Source organism: Eptatretus burgeri, chromosome 11, assembly GCF_056783735.1.
Source record: "Eptatretus burgeri isolate ZD-2024b chromosome 11, Ebu_testis_v1, whole genome shotgun sequence".
In the NCBI taxonomy this organism is placed as follows: Eukaryota; Metazoa; Chordata; class Myxini; order Myxiniformes; family Myxinidae; genus Eptatretus; species Eptatretus burgeri.
In genome coordinates, this window is record NC_140971.1 from 98,807,334 (window position 1) to 98,825,493 (window position 18,160).

Below are 18,160 nucleotides of genomic sequence, written 5' to 3' on the forward strand. Positions count from 1 at the left end.
AGCAGAACCAATGTCCTTGCTGCAGACAAGCCAATATCCATGCCACACCCTAGCACGAGAAGAGAAAGGTGGGCACGGCTGGCTGGGTGGGGTGTGGCGCAGTACAGCAGCTCATGCCCACTCCATGAGGTTTCTCCAGTACCTGCTGCGGGCATCTGCTCTCATGCTCCTCTCTGCAGGTGCTTTTATAATGTCTGGCCCCAGCTTCCACTATGACACACTTTGTCTCTCTCCTCTCAGCTGATATTTATTGGCCTGGGGGTCCCACTTGATGGGTGCAAGTACCTCCCGCCCCCGACCCGCCACACAGACGGTCCTCCTTTGTCTTGGGCAGGATTGATACTTGGCTTTCCAACCAAAACTTGTGCCTGAAGGTATACCAGGACGCTCAAAAGGACATAAAAGACAGATTTCAGAGGAAAAACATTAGAAAGGGGTGGTTTGTGGATGACAGCTTTAGACACACCTGCACGCACACACACACACACACACACACACACACACACACACACACACACACACACACACACACACACACACACACACACACACACACACACACCCGTCCATTTGTAGTAGATACCTGCGTGCTGTACTGCTTGAGCATTAGCATGCCCTTCACCAAGTGAAGATGTGCTTTGGCCAGGGTGGGGGGTGGGGGATGGGGTGGCATGGTATACTGGGATCATACGTTCCTTAATATTATTGCCAAACGATACCATTATTATTATTGTTGTTAATATTGTTAGTATTAATTAATAATATCTGCTTTGTTACAATGTTATTATTATTTTTGTTATTTTGTAATTATAATGTCATGCTGTGTGGAAGGACCTATTAAGCTGCCCTACATACCTTAACATGGTGTGTGTTTCATAGTGAAATCAAACATTAATACTCAAAACAACAAATCCAATTTGTACTGCGTTAGAAACTAAAACTGAAAACCATAATAAGAGAATGAACAAAGTGGACAAAATTTGTTATCTCAACAGACTGTAAACATGCATGCAGAGAGTTATTTCACTTTCAAAATGTTTGTTATCGGACAAATCAAATCACAAATTAACCATGATTTGTGAACAGAGAAACATAACGCCATGGCTTCAGCGGCGGCTCCCTTGAGTGCATTCTCGTTTACTTATCTTTTTGATATATTAGAAAACTGTCACAGTAAGGGACATTCTTGTTGTTTTGGCCATGCATTATCTTCACCGGCCACTAGTGACATTTGCCTGAACTCTATTTTTCAGATAAAGTCAATTCAATGGTTAATGTAGAGTGATGTTGCATTTGGGTTTGGGTTCACATATCTTACAATGGGATCAATGGGATCTTACAATGGTAATATAATACCAGTGAAAGAACACGCTTACTAATTTTTTTTTTATCAACCTTAACATCACTTTCGGAGTACAAGTCAGAAAAAAGCCTTTTTTTTCAAAAAAAAATGAAAAAACATGTTGGGATGGAATCACCAAAAAAACAACCAAACAAGATAGGAAGAGATGACAAAGTAGGAATGACAAGGTAGGAATGACAAGTAGGAATGACATGGTAGGAATAACACAGAAGGAATGACATCACAATAGAACACCACAATGATTTTATGGATTGCCATGACGACATCGTTTGACAGTTTTGTTTACAATACGCTTCCTTTGCGACTTAAGTTAGTGTTACTGTTACATGCTTGACAAAATACTAAAGTTTCAGAGATTGTACTTAAATACATTTACTTTGACTTTATCAACAGATCCAAAAAATAAAAACTTGATTTCCTGAATTATGGAACATTTCCAAAATGGCCATCAGATTTAGCTATCTGTTATAAAATGGTACTGTTCAATTCTTTATAATAACACTGAAATGTGAAGCTAAATGCACTTACAGGTAGTGTGCATGTCGGTGAATGTTGTGACGGTGTGTAGTTTTATTACTTTAATAATATTAATCAACAAAGTATCTCAAGTAACATTACCATCGAAACATCTCAAGAATTATTGGTGATTACCACAACGGTATGCAATGATCTAAACATGAGTTCATAAAAGTCCTGTAAACTACTTCTCCACTACTTTTCGCACGTACAATCGCGCAACTGTGTGCTTGGAAGGTCAGCGTTTGCACATTCGAAGCATCCAGTTGCCCTTTCATTGTGCGTGCATCTGATGAGGTGGACATTGTAGGCTTTTGCGGCATCAGGTATCATCACCTAGTCGGGTGACCACATCGGCTGTTCACCTTTCTTCCTTCCCAACAGGTGTGGCAAGAGAATCTCTGTTGCATCTGTACAGGAAGTCCATATCCCACCCTGGTATGCAGCTCGCTTGCAGTGCTCTAGCAGGGTGTACTGAGAGGGGAAAACATTTGTTATTTGTTTTCTATTTATAATAATTATTGTTACTTCCAGTTCTCTTTCGACAGAATCGCTCTTCTTGCTTCATTCACCAGTTCAGTGGGACTTGGCTTTTCATACTGGAGCAACAATGAGTCGCTCCAATGTTTTGAAGTTCTCTGACTCGACTGAAATGTGATGGAACGGGTTTTGTTTCATGAACAAGAAGGCATCTGTAGCCTTGCCAAGTGTTCCACGTCGTCTTATTAGATTGGCCAAAAAAAAAAGTGATGTAGTATCTGATTGCATGAAACTGTGGAAGAGAGGGAGGGCCTTAGCCTTTCTTGATCTCAGCTTTTCAGCTATGCCTCTGACATTGTACATTCGGAAGTCTTTCCCACATCCAAAGGTGACTGGTATTTCTGTGTTTGGGTTTCTTACCTGCAGATCATGGAAATGTCCTATTCGTAAAACAAGGACATCGGTATCAGATGTGCACACCTTGATGTGAGTGCTGCCATTCTGGAGAGCATGTTGAACATGTGCCATGATGTGCACAACCGCTTCTTCGTGTGGGGAATTCCTTGTGTGTAGCTTGGCATCTTTGTGGGTGACATTGTGATCAGCCGTGATATATAGATCTTTATCACACTCAAATTTGTTTTTCGCTGATCTGTATATAAAGTAGTGAGAACAGTTCCTTCTTGTTATTCTTGTTCCTGAAGAAGTCATTCCATTTTCTGGGCATTTTAGATTATGGATTTGGATTTGGTCTCGATTTTCATGTCTGTGCGTGTGTGTGTGTGTGTGTGTGTGTGTGTGTGTGTGTGTGTGTGTGTGTGTGTGTGTGTGTGTGTGTGTGTGTGTGTGTGTGTGTGTGTGTGTGTCCAACCAATTTTTTGCCAATCTCAGAATAATGAGAGGCAGAGTCAACCCCACGTGGTATTTGAACTCAGGATCCTCAGATCCCAAGCCCATCACCCGAACCATGAAGCCAACACCAGGCATAAATATGTAAGCCATCATTCATTATTTGTGTGCCAAGTGTGAATAAGAGAGGAAGAGGCATGTCCAAGATATGGGTGCAGACGCACGTGCAAACACAAAAATCGAGACCGAATCCATAAGTCGAGATGTTAGTAGTTATTCGTAGTAGTTAGTATTAGTAATTGTTATCAGTAGTAGTTGTTAGTGTTTTGGACTAAGTCCAACAGGGGCTAATAGTGATTTCAAATGTTGTTAAACAATCCGGAAGTCTTTCCGCTCCTGAGGCAGTCTTGTACAACACCCTGTATACACTGTAATAGGACGACGTTGAGTCACAGTTCAGGAGATGGAAGCTTGATTGAGCACCACAGAATGCATTGTCAGTCAGCATCACACATAGCCATATTGGCGGCTTCTTCTTCACCCCGATACTACACCCTCTCACACGTCACGACCACTTCCAAGGGGCTGCTCTTGACAGCTCCTATTACATACACCACCCTATAGAACATGCCCAAGTACTGCACAACTGGAGGTTCTTGGAAGTACTAAGAAGGCGATTTGTGTTCTGCAATGTTCATGTGTATAATTCAATTTAAATAAAAGGATTCAAGAGGTTTAAATAAGTTGTTCCTCAATCATAAACTGTTAAGACAGACAGACAGATGGACCAATTGCTTAACTCCACTTTTCGCTTCGTGTGCACATGGTGATTACTACTTATTATATGGTATTACGATGGTGATAGATTTATTGTTACTATCTATTGAATATGCAGTGTAGCTAGTTGTTGTTCCTGTGATTTTTGGTTCACTATGATGGTATGATGAGCCGAGCTAGCTGCAAGAAGCCATGGATCAGTATTGTGAGGGTGGCAGTGTTGGTGTTGCGCTCTTCATTTTGCTGACCCAACAAATGGACTTTGCTCACACAGTGCTCCTATGTACAAAAGCATTTGGTCAACTAAGTGACAGCAAATACACATTGATCACACACTGCTGATGTAACCTTTTGCCAAACTGCAGTCGAATATGCATAGACAGTTTATGAAGGACCGCTACTGATGTTGTGTAAAAGTATATTTGGGTTTAAATTGTCAACATGTTGAGAAAAATAAAACATTTCTTTCATGTCTTGCCGACCTTCGGTTCAGAAGAGATAACAGCGATCAATAGCAATCGGCTCCTGTGTATGTGTTTTGTTTATTTGCGTTTATCTGATTAGGAAAGGTAGAAATGGGTTCGGGTCAAAATGTGAGCAGTAAGTGAGATCATTTAAACTGCTTCCAAATTATTCTTGTGGGTATGGTTTCAAAACTAATTAATAACTCTCAGAATTAATCTTTCTAATCTCGACTGAACTCTCAAACCTGTCTCCCTCCTCCAAATCCTGGTGGTGTCTGGTTAAGTCTGTTTCTGGTGTATGTTCCCCCTCCATCCCCTCCGTTACCTCAAATGGCCGCACTGCTGATACCGCACGTGAAAAGTATGAATGCCGAAACTCGGTGTTTGCTTCTAAATCTTGTGTCCGAAACCCATCGTTTTCTGCACCCGCCTTACCCAGTCGTACCCAACTGTCCCTGGACTCTGTGTCCTTTTCTCCTGACAAGGTGGAGAGCTTGCTGTCAAACCTCAACTCTGATTCAACAACCAGTCCAGACGGCATCAGCCCACGTGTCCTAAAAATATGTTTTGCTGCTCTTGCTCACCCTTTCTCTGTTCTAGTCACCCTCTCATTTGCTTAAGGTCCTCTGCCAGCTGCTTGGAAATCAGCAAACATCACTGCCCTGCATAAAAAAGGTGCAAAAACAGATCCCTGCAGAGAAAGACCAATCAGCCTTCTCCCAATCATCAGCAAGAGATTATGGAATCCATCATCACTTCAGACATTAAATTCTTCGTCTTCTCCAATGGCTTGAGTTCTGAACATCAATTTGGATTCAGACAGGTCACTGTACCCTGGATATGCTGCTTCTGCTCTTGCAAGAATGGAGGGAGGTCCTCAATGCCTGACATGAAATAAGAGTCATCTCACTGGACATATCACGTGCCTTAAAAACGGTCTGGCACCCTGCCCTGCTCACCAAACCCTGCCCTGCTCACCAAGGCCATCTCCACTCCTGGCTCGCAGATTTCCTCTGCTGTTGCAGCCAACGTGTGGCCCTAAATGGAGCTCTCTCATCCCCTCTACCTGTCCAGGCTGGAGTTCCTCAAGGGAGCGTTCTGGGCCCTGTTCTTTTTCTCATTTTCATCAATGATCTCTCCGACTCTCTGGAAAAATCATCTTTATCTCTTTGCTGATGACTCCACCCTCTGTCGTATGATCTGTTATTCCTCAGACCAGCAAGCAGCAGCTTCTTCTCTCTCTGCAGATATGGATAAAATCACAAACTGGTCCAACACGTGGAACATGTCTTTCAATCCGGACAAATCTCACACTCTCACTGTGTCTCTCCGAAAGGACAGTTTGGAACCACCCATCTACTTTCTTAACAATGCTCTTGAAGAAGTCCTTTCATTCAAGCTTCTGGGTCTCACTATCTGCCATGACCTTTCCTGGGAAAGCCACATTTCAAAGCTGGCCTCCAAAGCCAGTTTCTGACTGAGAATCCTCCATCGTGCAAAGTCCTTCCTCAGCCCACCTGAGTTCCTGACCACATACAAAGCTTTCATCCACAGCCTGATGGAGTACTGCTCTCCCCTCTGGGCTGGTGCTCTCCCCTCACACCTAGCCTGGCTTCACGCTGTGGAAACAAGGCATTTAGGATTATTGGTATCTCCCGCGATGAGGTTGAGTCTTTGGGTCTCCCACTCTTTCACCGCAAGCAGGTCAGTGGTCTTTCTATCTTCTACCATCTCCTCTCTGGCCTCGCCCCCCTCTCTCTTTGCTCTGTTTGCGATATGCCCCCCACCATATTTCTGCAGGGGGCTCAAGGTCCGCCAGCAACACCCTTCTGGTAAAACTACCAAAATCAAGAATCACTGCTCACCTTCACTCTTTCATTCCTCTTTTTCCCCACCTTTGGAACAAACTCCAACACACTCTTCAATCCCATTCTTCCCTCCAGGTTTTCAAAACAGTTGTTCACCACCATCCTTTATCTTTCCCCATCCAAAACCACGATCTTTTCTTCCCGCACTAATCCACCGCAAACCAACCTCCTTCAAATTCCCTGCTTTTCTTCCTGAAAGTCCCTGTAGTGTCCATCTTGTTTACCATGTGTACCCCACCTCATCCCTCTCACTTCCACAGATCTCCTCATGTCTCTGTTCCTCACTGTTTTTTCCTTCCTTCTCCTGCCCCTCTTGTCTCCAGCTCCCCTTGTTATATGTTCTCTGTGTTAGTTCATATATGAGCCTTGACATTTGCCTGGTGTTGGCTTAATGGTTTGGGTGGTGAGCTTGGGATCCTAGGGTCTTGAGTTCAAATCCTGCTCGGCTGTTTAATGAATACCAGGTGGGGTTAACTCGGCCTGTCATCCTTCCGAGGTCGGCAAAATGAGTGCCAGCTTGCTGGTATCCTGTGTCGGAGTGGCGACCCATCCAGGATTGTGTCCAATAGCCAAGGAGACAGCTTAAGCAGCACCAACGCTCTGCACAGAGTATGGTCCCGATCTCCTCCGCCTCCTCACACACCCAACCTGTCCAGCAAGTTTCGTCTGAATATGTCCATAACTTTTTGAGATATTTCCTCTCAGACAGACAGACAAAGACAGGGATAAAAACATAACCTCCATCGACCTTTGGTGGCAGACGTAATAAAGATGGCCAGATTACATTATATTGAACTTTTGGCCAATTTGACAAGGAGCATGAATATTATTATGTTGTTGTGCAAATGTTGAAGACTTTACACAGTATTTTGAAATGCTACACCGCATTATTGTTTCTTCAACTTTTATACTTCATGTAACGGGTGTAGTGTCTAAAAGTACGTTTGCAGGCCCTTGGTATATTGGGTGTGGTGGTAAAGTTGTGTCGGAACAGCCACACTGGTATATGGGTGCCATTCCCATTGTTAATCAGTGGAAATTTCTGCCACCTGCGAGGTCGTTGTGACCATCTGTCCAAGGTTTGTATGTAGCCATGGATACGCTCATGACCTGAAGTGAGCACCCGGACACTGCCATGGTCATGGGCCTCTACCGGCGTGTTTATTTGTTGGGCTCTACAGTCACTCCAGAACACATGATTGATGAGATCTAAATAATCCAGGTTCAACATGAGTTGTTCTATGATCAACTTTCCTGAAATAATTTGTTTTACCTCGACACGCATAAATCAGTGTTAATTGTGAACCATTAACCCCCCTCATTGTCAACACATAACAAGTATTCCATGGTTCTCTTCTGTGCTGGTAATTGTATTGACTCATTTATCAGAAAACCAAATGGGACAAGGCAAGTGGGTTGCCTTAGATTTTGAATAGCAAGCTCTGAAATGTTTCCGTTGCCATTCATACAGTTGCTCTTTTTAATATCAAATCTGTTCTATCCTAATATTAATTTGCAATTGCTCACAGCATGGCGTTGACATCAATACAATTTTTTTATTATGGACCCTAGGCATGAACAAGCTACACATGATCGAACAAACACTTTCAAATGGAGCACCTCAGCACTGCTAGAACATTTAAATTGCATCAGATGTGGAAATTATTGTGAATTGTTGCTCCCAGCTTACCAGATCGATGATCGACCACGCCATTTACATTATTGCTCCTTCATCCCGAGCCTGTTTAGATTCCCGTGTGGGCACAAACAATCTGCTATCGTTTTTAAATTTTAAGTTCAACTCGTTATATTGTTACGAATTTGGAAGCCTTGTGCACACGGACAGACAGCGGTCCCTAAGTTTAGTTATGTCGATAAGTATGTGTTTATAGTTAGGGTCCCCTACCTGTGTCTAACAGGAATTACATGTGTGTGCTATGAATTATCATATAGTCAGGTTTATTAGATCTTTTAACAACAACCTGACCTATTGTCAGGTCAGGTCTTTTTGTCAGGTCAGGTTCGATCTGTGACCTGCTACAGGTACCATGTAAACCTGTACTAACCTGTTCCATGGTCGGGTTGTCGGCGACTAAACCGTCTCCCCCACCAGGTTTTCTGGTGAGGCGGGTGTTTGGATATGGACACCCAGCAGGATTAAAAACAAAACCTGTCAAAGGGCGGAGGAGCTCCTTGTGAGCCAACGGCCATCCATATCTAGTGCCCAACTGTGTCTGCGGACGTCCTCCTGCAGTTGGGTTACTTCTTATTAGGAGGTTGGTGGCAGGATTTGCACTCCAGCCACCATAAAACGCTTCATTCCGCAAAACGCAAAAACGCAAAAAAATCTGAAAACCCACTCCGTGGGAGTACCTCCTGTGCAGCTTCCCTTCGCAGGGCAGCTCACCGGATGATGGGATTGGGGCAAAGCCTTCGGGACCCCCAATCTTTGATAGGAGGGAAACCACGGGGTAACATCCCTGGGTCAGATTGCGGGAGAGTGTGTCGGAGTGGTGCTGAGGTGTCGTCCACCAGACGGCGGTCTCCTTGGGTTAACCTGAGGCGGTCCCTTCGGGTGGGTGCCTGGAATGTCCTATCCCTAAGAGAGGATGATCACCTGTCTCTGTTATCATCTGAGCTCAAGCGTTTGGACATCGGGATTGCAGCTCTCTCTGAGGTTCGGAGACCGGATTGCGGCGAGATAATGGTGGGTGGTTACACCTACTATTGGTCTGGTCGCTCTGATGGTTACCATACCCAAGGAGTTGCTGTAGCTGTGTCCAATAAGCTGACCCCAATGATAATTGAGGTAACACCGGTCAACGAGCGTATTATGAGATTAAGGATTCGTCACTCCTTAGGTGTCATTTCCCTGGTCTCTATTTATGCTCCGACTGAGGCGAGTGATCTTACCGTGAAGGACACATTCTACGCCACACTCGAGTCTGTGGTTGATCAGTGCCCCAGACGAGATACACTTCTAGTCTTGGGGGATTTCAATGCATCGACTGGAACTGATAGGGATGGTTATGAGGTGTGTGTTGGTCCCCATGGGTCAGGAACTATGAACCAGAATAGCACTAAGTTCCTTGACTTTGCAAGAAGTCATGGACTTAGGGTGGCTGGTTCATGGTTTCAGCGCCCGCAAGCTCATCGCTGGACTTGGTATTCCAACGCTGGCGGTGTGGCAAAGGAGATTGACCATGTCCTCATTGACGGTCGTTGGAGGATGATCCAGAACTGCAGGGTCTACCGGAGTGCTCAGTTCCTCAATACTGACCACAGGCTTGTTGTAGCAACTCTAAAGCTGCACCTTAAATCCTGGAGAATGGTACCATCCCAGCCTAGGCTGGATGTTGCCAAGCTCAGGGATGAGAGAGTAGCTGAGGAGTTTGCGAACAGGCTGAGTGGACACTTGGGGGGTCTGGGTGCTTTGTGGGGTCCTGAAGAGTTGTGGAGCACCTTCAAGACCACCGTCCTTGATGTTGCCGGTGGATGCCTTGGAGTTCACCGCAGGGCAAAGAAGAATTTTGTCTCTCAAGGGACACTGGATACCATTGACCAGAGTCGCAGGGCCAGGCTGAATGGCAGAGCTGAGCTGTTCAGGGAGCTGAGGCGTAAAACTGTACGTGCACTGAGGGTGGACAAGGAGGCCTATGTGCGAGGAATCTGTGAGGGGGTAGAGCATCACCTGTGGACAGGTGATTCTCGTCCCGCTTACAGGGGAATTCGCGCATTACGTTCATCCAAGCCCATCCCTCGCAGCACTGCAGTTCGAGCAGAGAGTGGTAGGCTCTTGACAGAGGAGTCTGAAGTGAAGGCCCGCTGGGCCGATTACTTTGAGCGGTTGTACCAAGCTGATCCCCCAGCTGTCGAGTTGGACGTCAAGGGTGTTACAATCCCTGTTGCTGACCCTCGAATCAACTGTGGTCCACCATCGCTTGTGGAAACACGGGCTGCGGTGAACCAGTTGAAACGGGGCAAAGCTCCAGGGATCTGTGGCATCCATGCCGAACTTCTCAAGGCTGGTGGAAATGCTGCACTCGCGTCGTTGCATGCAGTTTTGTGCTCTGCCTGGAACACAGGCATCATCCCAACTGACTGGAAGAGGGGCCTTGTTGTCCCTCTCTGGAAAGGGAAGGGTGATCGCCAAGACTGCAACAACTACCGAGGGGTGACGCTGCTCTCAGTGCCGGGCAAGGTCTTTGCTCGGATAATTCTTGATAGGGTTCGCCACCATCTGCTTGAGCACCAGCGTCCAGAGCAGTCAGGCTTTACACCAAAGAGGTCAACGATTGACCGTATCCTTGCACTTCGTGTCCTCACCGAACGCAGACGAGAGTTTCGGCAGGGGCTGCTTGCAGCCTATGTTGATCTCTGTAAAGCGTTCGATTCAGTGAATCGGGATGTCCTCTGGAGGATTCTTGGTCTTCGTGGGGTGCCACCAAAACTGATCGATCTGATGTCTGAACTCTACTCTGGTACTGAGAGTGCTGTGAAGTGTGGTGGTACCATCTCTGACTTATTTCCAGTTGTTACTGGAGTTCGTCAGGGGTGTGTACTTGCCCCCACACTTTTCAGCACTTGTATGGACTGGATTTTTGGGAGGATGTCGGAGAGATCAAGTTGCGGTGCGTCATTTGGGAATGTCAAGATCTCGGACCTTGATTTTGCAGATGATGCAGTCATCTTTGCGGAGACTTTAGACATCCTCTTGGGGGCCCTCGAGGTGCTGAATGAGGAGTCGGAGCCGTTGGGATTACGGATTTCTTGGGTCAAAACAAAGATCCAGGCTTTCGGTGACATCTTGGATGCTGCTGTCCTGTCTGTGTCTGTTTGTGGTGAGGATGTTGAGGTCGTGGATAGATTCACTTACCTTGGCAGTGATATTCATGTCTCCGCAGGTTGTGAGCCGGAGGTCAATAGACGTCTGGGTCGGGCCTGGGGAGTCATGGATTCACTGGATCATGGGGTGTGGCGCTGCCGGTACCTGTGCGGGAGGACGAAAGTCCGAGTCTTCAGGTCCTTGGTACTTCCAGTCTTGCTCTATGGGTGCGAGACTTGGACTTTGACCAAGGATCTGAGACGGAGACTTAATTCCTTTGGTACCAGGTCTCTTCGGAGAATCCTTGGCTATCGCTGGTCGGATTTTGTGTCCAACGAGCGGTTGCTGAGAGAGACTCGGATGAGATTTGTTACCTGCATAGTCCGTGAGCGTCAGCTGCGGCTGTATGGACATGTGGCTCGTTTTCCTGACGCTGATCCTGCTCACCAGATTCTCTCAGCGAGGGAGTCTCATGAGTGGAGGAGGCCAGTGGGCCGACCACGTGCCTCATGGTTGCAGCAGGTTGACCATCATCTCAAGGAGATGGGGATGGGCCTGGCATCTGCCTGGGGGATGGCCAGACGGAGGCCCCTGGAGTACCGGCGGAAAGTGGACGCAGCGACGCGCTGTTCTGGCACATGCTCCCATACCTGACCTGACAACAACAACAACAACTACAACTACAACAACGACAACAACAGCGCGCCGTCCTGCACTCGACCCAGTCGCCATTACGCACGTGTTTTTTGGCTGAGGATGTGAGCTGAGCCTTCGTCGCCTCGGGTCGAAGCTCTGCTCCAAGGAGGAGCAGAGAGCGTTTCCTCCAGCCAATGAGCGGAGGGCGAGCACCACACGCGCGCCCAGGCCAATCGGAAGGCTGCCACGAGTCGCCTGACAACCCACTGTCCAATCAGGAGGTGAGTGGCGGCGAGAAGAAGCTCTTCCCACCAAAAAGAGGAAGAGTGTGGTGGTCGTGGCTGGAGCATTCTGCAGACGGTGTGGTCGTGGCTGGAGCAATCTGAGACAGTGGTGATCATGGTTGAGCAGCCTCGTTCGTGGGTCGTGGGCTTGGAGGCGTGGGTTCAGGTCCCACCGTGGTGGTGGGACGAAGCGGACAGGTACCCCGTCCGGCTTGACCGAGATAGACCCACGAGGTCCATTTCTTTGGTGTGTGTGTGTGTGTGTGTGTGTGTGTGTGTGTGTGTGTGTGTGTGTGTGTGTGTGTGTGTGTGTGTGTGTGTGTGTGTGTGTGATTGGTAACTACATATAGGGTTTCAGAATGTGGAATAGAGTCCTCCCATGGTGGGTTCAAAGTATCCACCTTAATGTCGGTAAGGGGTCACGATTCATGGACCAAGCTGTGAAGTTTTCTGTTTTCAAAGTTTTGTGCCGAGGGTTCTTCAGGACCGTTACTGAGCCCGGACGGCTTCCAACTGTAGTTCGTTTGTAGTGATATTCCCAGGGATAATTTATAATATCTCTGTGAGATTCTTCATCATCACTGGTACAACTTTGGAAATCTTCAGGTTCCAGGATCTTTTCACTTCATGCTTGGGGTTTTGCTATTTGGTGATTTTCTTGATTTCTGCATCGTTAGTCCAAAATCACTGCAATTAACACCTCAATTAGCAATGCCTTCTTCTCTTTATTTTTGTACCTAAGTATATCTGGTCACAATGCTTTGTTTTACATGTTCACGCCTGATGGGATCATTAGGTAGAATATGAGCGGTACTTCAATGTTTCAAGTGTTTGCTTTTGGTTCATTTTCCCACAAATTATCTGGAACTGGAATATTAAAGTTTCCAGATGTGTTAGCGGATTACTTTATAAACTCTGTTGTGGCATTGTGTATACAGCTGTTCTGACGTTTTTGGGGTTTTTTTTTTTTCGTGTTTGGTCATTAAGCATCACATATCATTATCTTTGATGACCCCATCTCCACCCCTCACCTGTCTTTTTTTTTCCTCCTTCCCCCCTCCCACTCTTCTCTCACATTGTCCCCTCTATGCTCCCCCCTCTTCATAAAATGCAGAACTCTCCCCCCCCCCCACACCTCTGTTACTCTCTCGCTGTCTCTGCGTGTGTGTGTGTGTGTGTGTGTGTGTGTGTGTGTGTGTGTGTGTGTGTGTGTGTGTGTGTGTGTGTGTGTGTGCCTCTCAGGCACCCCTCCTTCCCACAGTGAATAGCAACATTTTGTGAGGTGTCACTCTCCCTAGCTCCCCCCTTTCTCACTCTCCGCTCCCCCTTCTTCATCCTCTCCGCTTCCCCTCCTCCCTCTCACCCTACACCTGCCTCCTCTCTCTCCCCCTCCCTCCTTCTCCCCCTCCCCCCTTTATTGTCTCTGTCGGCGAAGGGATGGGTTGTATTTGCTAGTAATAAAATACCCATGGTTTCCTTGCTTTGTTATTTTCATTGTTAATGGTATCAACGTTGTTGTAATAAAATACCCATGGTTTATTACCTCCGCCACCGAAGGTGAAAGGGGTTATGTTTTCACCCCTCTCTGTCTGTTTGTCTGTCTGTTTGTCTGTGTACAGGATATCTCAAAAAGTTGTGGATGGATCTGGATGAAATTTGGTGGGCAGGTTTGGTGTGTGACAAGGACAAACTGATTAGATTTTGGTGAAGATCCGGATCCGGATCCGACGACTAGAATTTTTAAAGTGATTCTTCACCATTCAGGCGACCAGGGTTGCGTCAGGAAGGGCATCCGGCGTAAAACTTGTGCCAAATCACTATGCGGATCATACGGATGATCCGCTGTGGCGACCCCTAACGGGAGCAGCCGAAAGAAGAAGAAGATTCCTCACCATTCAAAGATATAGCCAAAAACGATATATATAGCACGATATCTCAAAAAAATTTGGACAGATTCAGATGAAACTTGGTGGACAGGTTGGGTGGGTGACAAGGACAAATTGATTAGATTTTGGTGAAGATCCAAATCCGGATCTGGATACGAGATTATTTAATTTTTAAAGTGATTCTTCATCAATGAGAGATGGGGCCAAAAACGATATCGTACTTTACAGCATGATATTTCAAACATGTGTTGGGCCCAATATGTTCTTGTGGATCAGGCATTACGTGGTCGAGGTATGTGCTCTACCGAGTGTCCTTCTAGGTTTTCATTGTTCACGATGTGAAGGTTGATATAATAAAATAACCATGGTTTGCTAACTTTGTTATTTTCATTGTTCACGATGTTAAGGTTGATATAATAAAATAACCGTGGTTTACTAACTTTGTTATTTTCATTGTTCACGATGTTAAGGTTGATATAATAAAATAACCATGGTTTGCTAACTTTGTTATTTTCATTGTTCACGATGTTAAGGTTGATATAATAAAATAACCGTGGTTTACTAACTTTGTTATTTTCATTGTTCACGATGTTAAGGTTGATATAATAAAATAACCATGGTTTACTAACTTTGTTATTTTCATTGTTCACGATGTTAAGGTTGATATAATAAAATAACCATGGTTTACTACCTTTGTTGTTTTCATTGTTCACGATGCGAAGGTTGATATAATAAAATAACCATGGTTTACTAACTTTGTTATTTTCATTGTTCACGATGCTAAGGTTGATATAATAAAATAACCATGGTTTACTAACTTTGTTATTTTCATTGTTCACGATGCTAAGGTTGATATAATAAAATAACCATGGTTTACTAACTTTGTTGTTTTCATTGTTCACGATGCGAAGGTTGATATAATAAAATAACCATGGTTTACTAACTTTGTTATTTTCATTGTTCACGATGCTAAGGTTGATATAATAAAATAACCATGGTTTACTAACTTTGTTGTTTTCATTGTTCACGATGCTAAGGTTGATATAATAAAATAACCATGGTTTACTAACTTTGTTATTTTCATTGTTCACGATGCGAAGGTTGATATAATAAAATAACCATGGTTTACTAACTTTGTTATTTTCATTGTTCACGATGCTAAGGTTGATATAATAAAATAACCATGGTTTACTAACTTTGTTATTTTCATTGTTCACGATGCTAAGGTTGATATAATAAAATAACCATGGTTTACTAACTTTGTTATTTTCATTGTTCACGATGTTAAGGTTGATATAATAAAATAACCATGGTTTACTATCTTTGTTGTTTTCATTGTTCACGATGCTAAAGTTGATATAATAAAATAACCATGGTTTACTAACTTTGTTATTTTCATTGTTCACGATGCGAAGGTTGATATAATAAAATAACCATGGTTTATTAACTTTGTTATTTTCATTGTTCACAATGCAAAGGTTGATATAATAAAATAACCATGGTTTACTAACTTTGTTATTTTCATTGTTCATGATGTTAAGGTTGATATAATAAATAACCATGGTTTACTAACTTTGTTATTTTCATTGTTCATGATGTTAAGGTTGATATAATAAATAACCATGGTTTACTAACTTTGTTGTTTTCATTGTTCATGATGCGAAGGTTGATATAATAAAATAACCATGGTTTACTAACTTTGTTATTTTCATTGTTCACGATGTAAAAGTTGATATAATAAAATAACCATGGTTTACTAACTTTGTTATTTTCATTGTTCACGATGTAAAGGTTGATATAATAAAATAACCATGGTTTACTAACTTTGTTGTTTTCATTGTTCACGATGCTGAGGTTGATATAATAAAATAACCATGGTTTACTAACCTTGTTGACAAAACCTTTAATTCCGCAAAAGAAAGTCGACTTCCTCTTTTGTTTTTTTTAAACTCATGACAGATTGAAAAACTATTTTCATGTTGTTTCGAGATACATATTTAAATTCCATGTTTTTTTTTTTTTAACATTCTCTTTTATCCATGAAATAAGCATGCCCTTTCATCTTCATCAAAAGTACCAATGATTGATGGCAGGGCTGTAAAGGTAAATGTGTGATTGATATCTACCATGCATGTAAACATGTATCTGTTTCCGGGAGGTCAAAATAACGATGATGAAACATTTGTGAGTCATCGGTGTGCTCCTTGTAACAACAGCTGTTCAAAGAATTAGAAAGCTTTAGAGGAACACGATTACAAACATTTGTTTTAAAAATGTCCTCAACTTGCAGCAGGGAATTTGACGATGAGGTTGCCATGAAAAAAGGAAGATTTTCAAGGCTAATTGCAGAAGCCAGAAATGTGTGGATATAAACTCCACAAATTTACTAGATTAACACGTTATATGCATTCACAAGATACATACATGAGCAATAATTCCTCTGCGAAATTAGGGGTGGCAAAGCCCTCAAAATCGTTGGGATCTTCCACGACGAAGCTGAGTGTTTAGGCCTGTTACCTTTGCATCGCAGACAGGTTGATGTCCTCTCTGTATTCTCCCACCTCCTCTTTGGTTTTGCATTCTCTGTCCTTTCTTGGCTCTGTCACTCCCACATTTCTGCAACACACAAATGGTCATCAAGTAACCTTCTTGTTAAACTACCAAAATTCAGTCACTGATCACCCCCACTCATTTGTTCCTATTTTCTCTCACCTATAGAACCAACTCCCCCAGTCTGTTCAGTCCCATTCTTTCCTTCAGGGCTTCAGATAGCTGTTCACAACTACCTCAGGTCACTCAAGATCTCTTCTACCCCAAATGATCCCATTCCCAAGCACTCTCCTTTTCTGTTTCATCCTCGACCATATATACGACAACAAATTTGTGCAAAATTTCCATATCTTGGAAATAATGCTCCTCTATAGCAATGCAAAATGCCAGATGAGACCCTAGGCCTATTTTACAAGCATCATATATATATATATATGTATATATATATATATATATATATATATATATATATATATATATATATATATGTATATACATACATATGGAATCTTCAAAAGTTCTACGAACGATTGAGATACTCGCAGTTTTCAAAAAATGCCAACTTTACTCTTAACAGTGGAAAGTTCTCAAAAAGCACAACGATGTCTTTTGGTGTCTGCCAATGTCATGTAATCATATTGCCCAAATGATGACTAGTATATGTTTCCATAAAGTTATTACTTTTGTTGTTTTAGATCTAAAAGAGCCTGGAGTGCAAGCCGCTGCTGCCGGCTCTGATCTCCAGCTGGTCTGTAACAGCACAGAGCATAATGTCCAGTGGAAACTGAATGGGCAAGTGATACCTGAGACCGTGAACCATGTAACTCAAGGTGGCCACCTCAATCTGACAGTTATTAACCTGGAGGCAAATGGTACCTACACTTGCCACAACAAACTTACTGGAGCCCATCTGGATTCCAGAACCCTGCTGGTTGGCTGTAAGTTCCATTACTGTTGTAATGTTTTCACTTAAAACATTTTTAGAAAAGAAAGTAACGACTACTTTAATGGCACCGATTATTCCCACCTCCTTGTGGGGTTATCTCGGTAACCTTTATGGAGCAAGTTTTTCATGAACTGGCTGGCCAGGCCTGACTTTTGACTGAAGTTGATGGCAGTTGGTGATTTTGCCAGGGTTACTGGGGATAACTCACATACTCTTCATGCAAAACACCATGGGATCTTTAACATACACCCATGGCCAGTGGTAATAGACATGTCGTCTGGCTTTATGTCCTTCTGATGCACACATCAATGCCTCATTCTGCATGCAAAACACCAAGATGACAGTTTATAGCTTGGTCGGATTCAACTCCATGCTGGATAGCTCAAAGTCGAGTATGTATCCCTTTAGGCTATCATGTCAACCCACTATTAAAACAAGAAAGATGTCATGCATTCCATAAGCTAGGGTCTAAGGGGGTCTAATGGGCCTAATAGTCAAGAGGTCTAAGCAGTCGGAAGGGTGGAAATGTATTTAAGAGTCTAAGGGATCTTAAAAGGTCTTAAGGGAACTAAAAGGTCAAGGGGGTCTCAGCGGTCAAAGGGGTCAAGGGATATAAGCATTCTAAAGGGTCGTAAAAGGTTCAAAGGGTCTAAAATGGCATAAAAGGTCTAAAGAGTCTAAAGTTCTAAAAGGTATGTTCTAACAGTAGTTACAGA

The 18,160-nt window shown here is 43.8% G+C and overlaps 1 protein-coding gene across 1 annotated transcript in view; it reads left to right on the top strand.

Moving 5' to 3' along the window:
- Nucleotides 1-18,160, top strand: part of LOC147017740 (ciliary neurotrophic factor receptor subunit alpha-like) — a 105,298-nt gene that overhangs the window by 54,308 nt on the left and 32,830 nt on the right. The window contains exon 5 of the mRNA XM_085847625.1: nucleotides 17,194-17,436. Coding sequence (XP_085703751.1) covers nucleotides 17,194-17,436 — 243 coding nt within the window. The remainder of the gene's footprint in view (nucleotides 1-17,193; nucleotides 17,437-18,160) is intronic.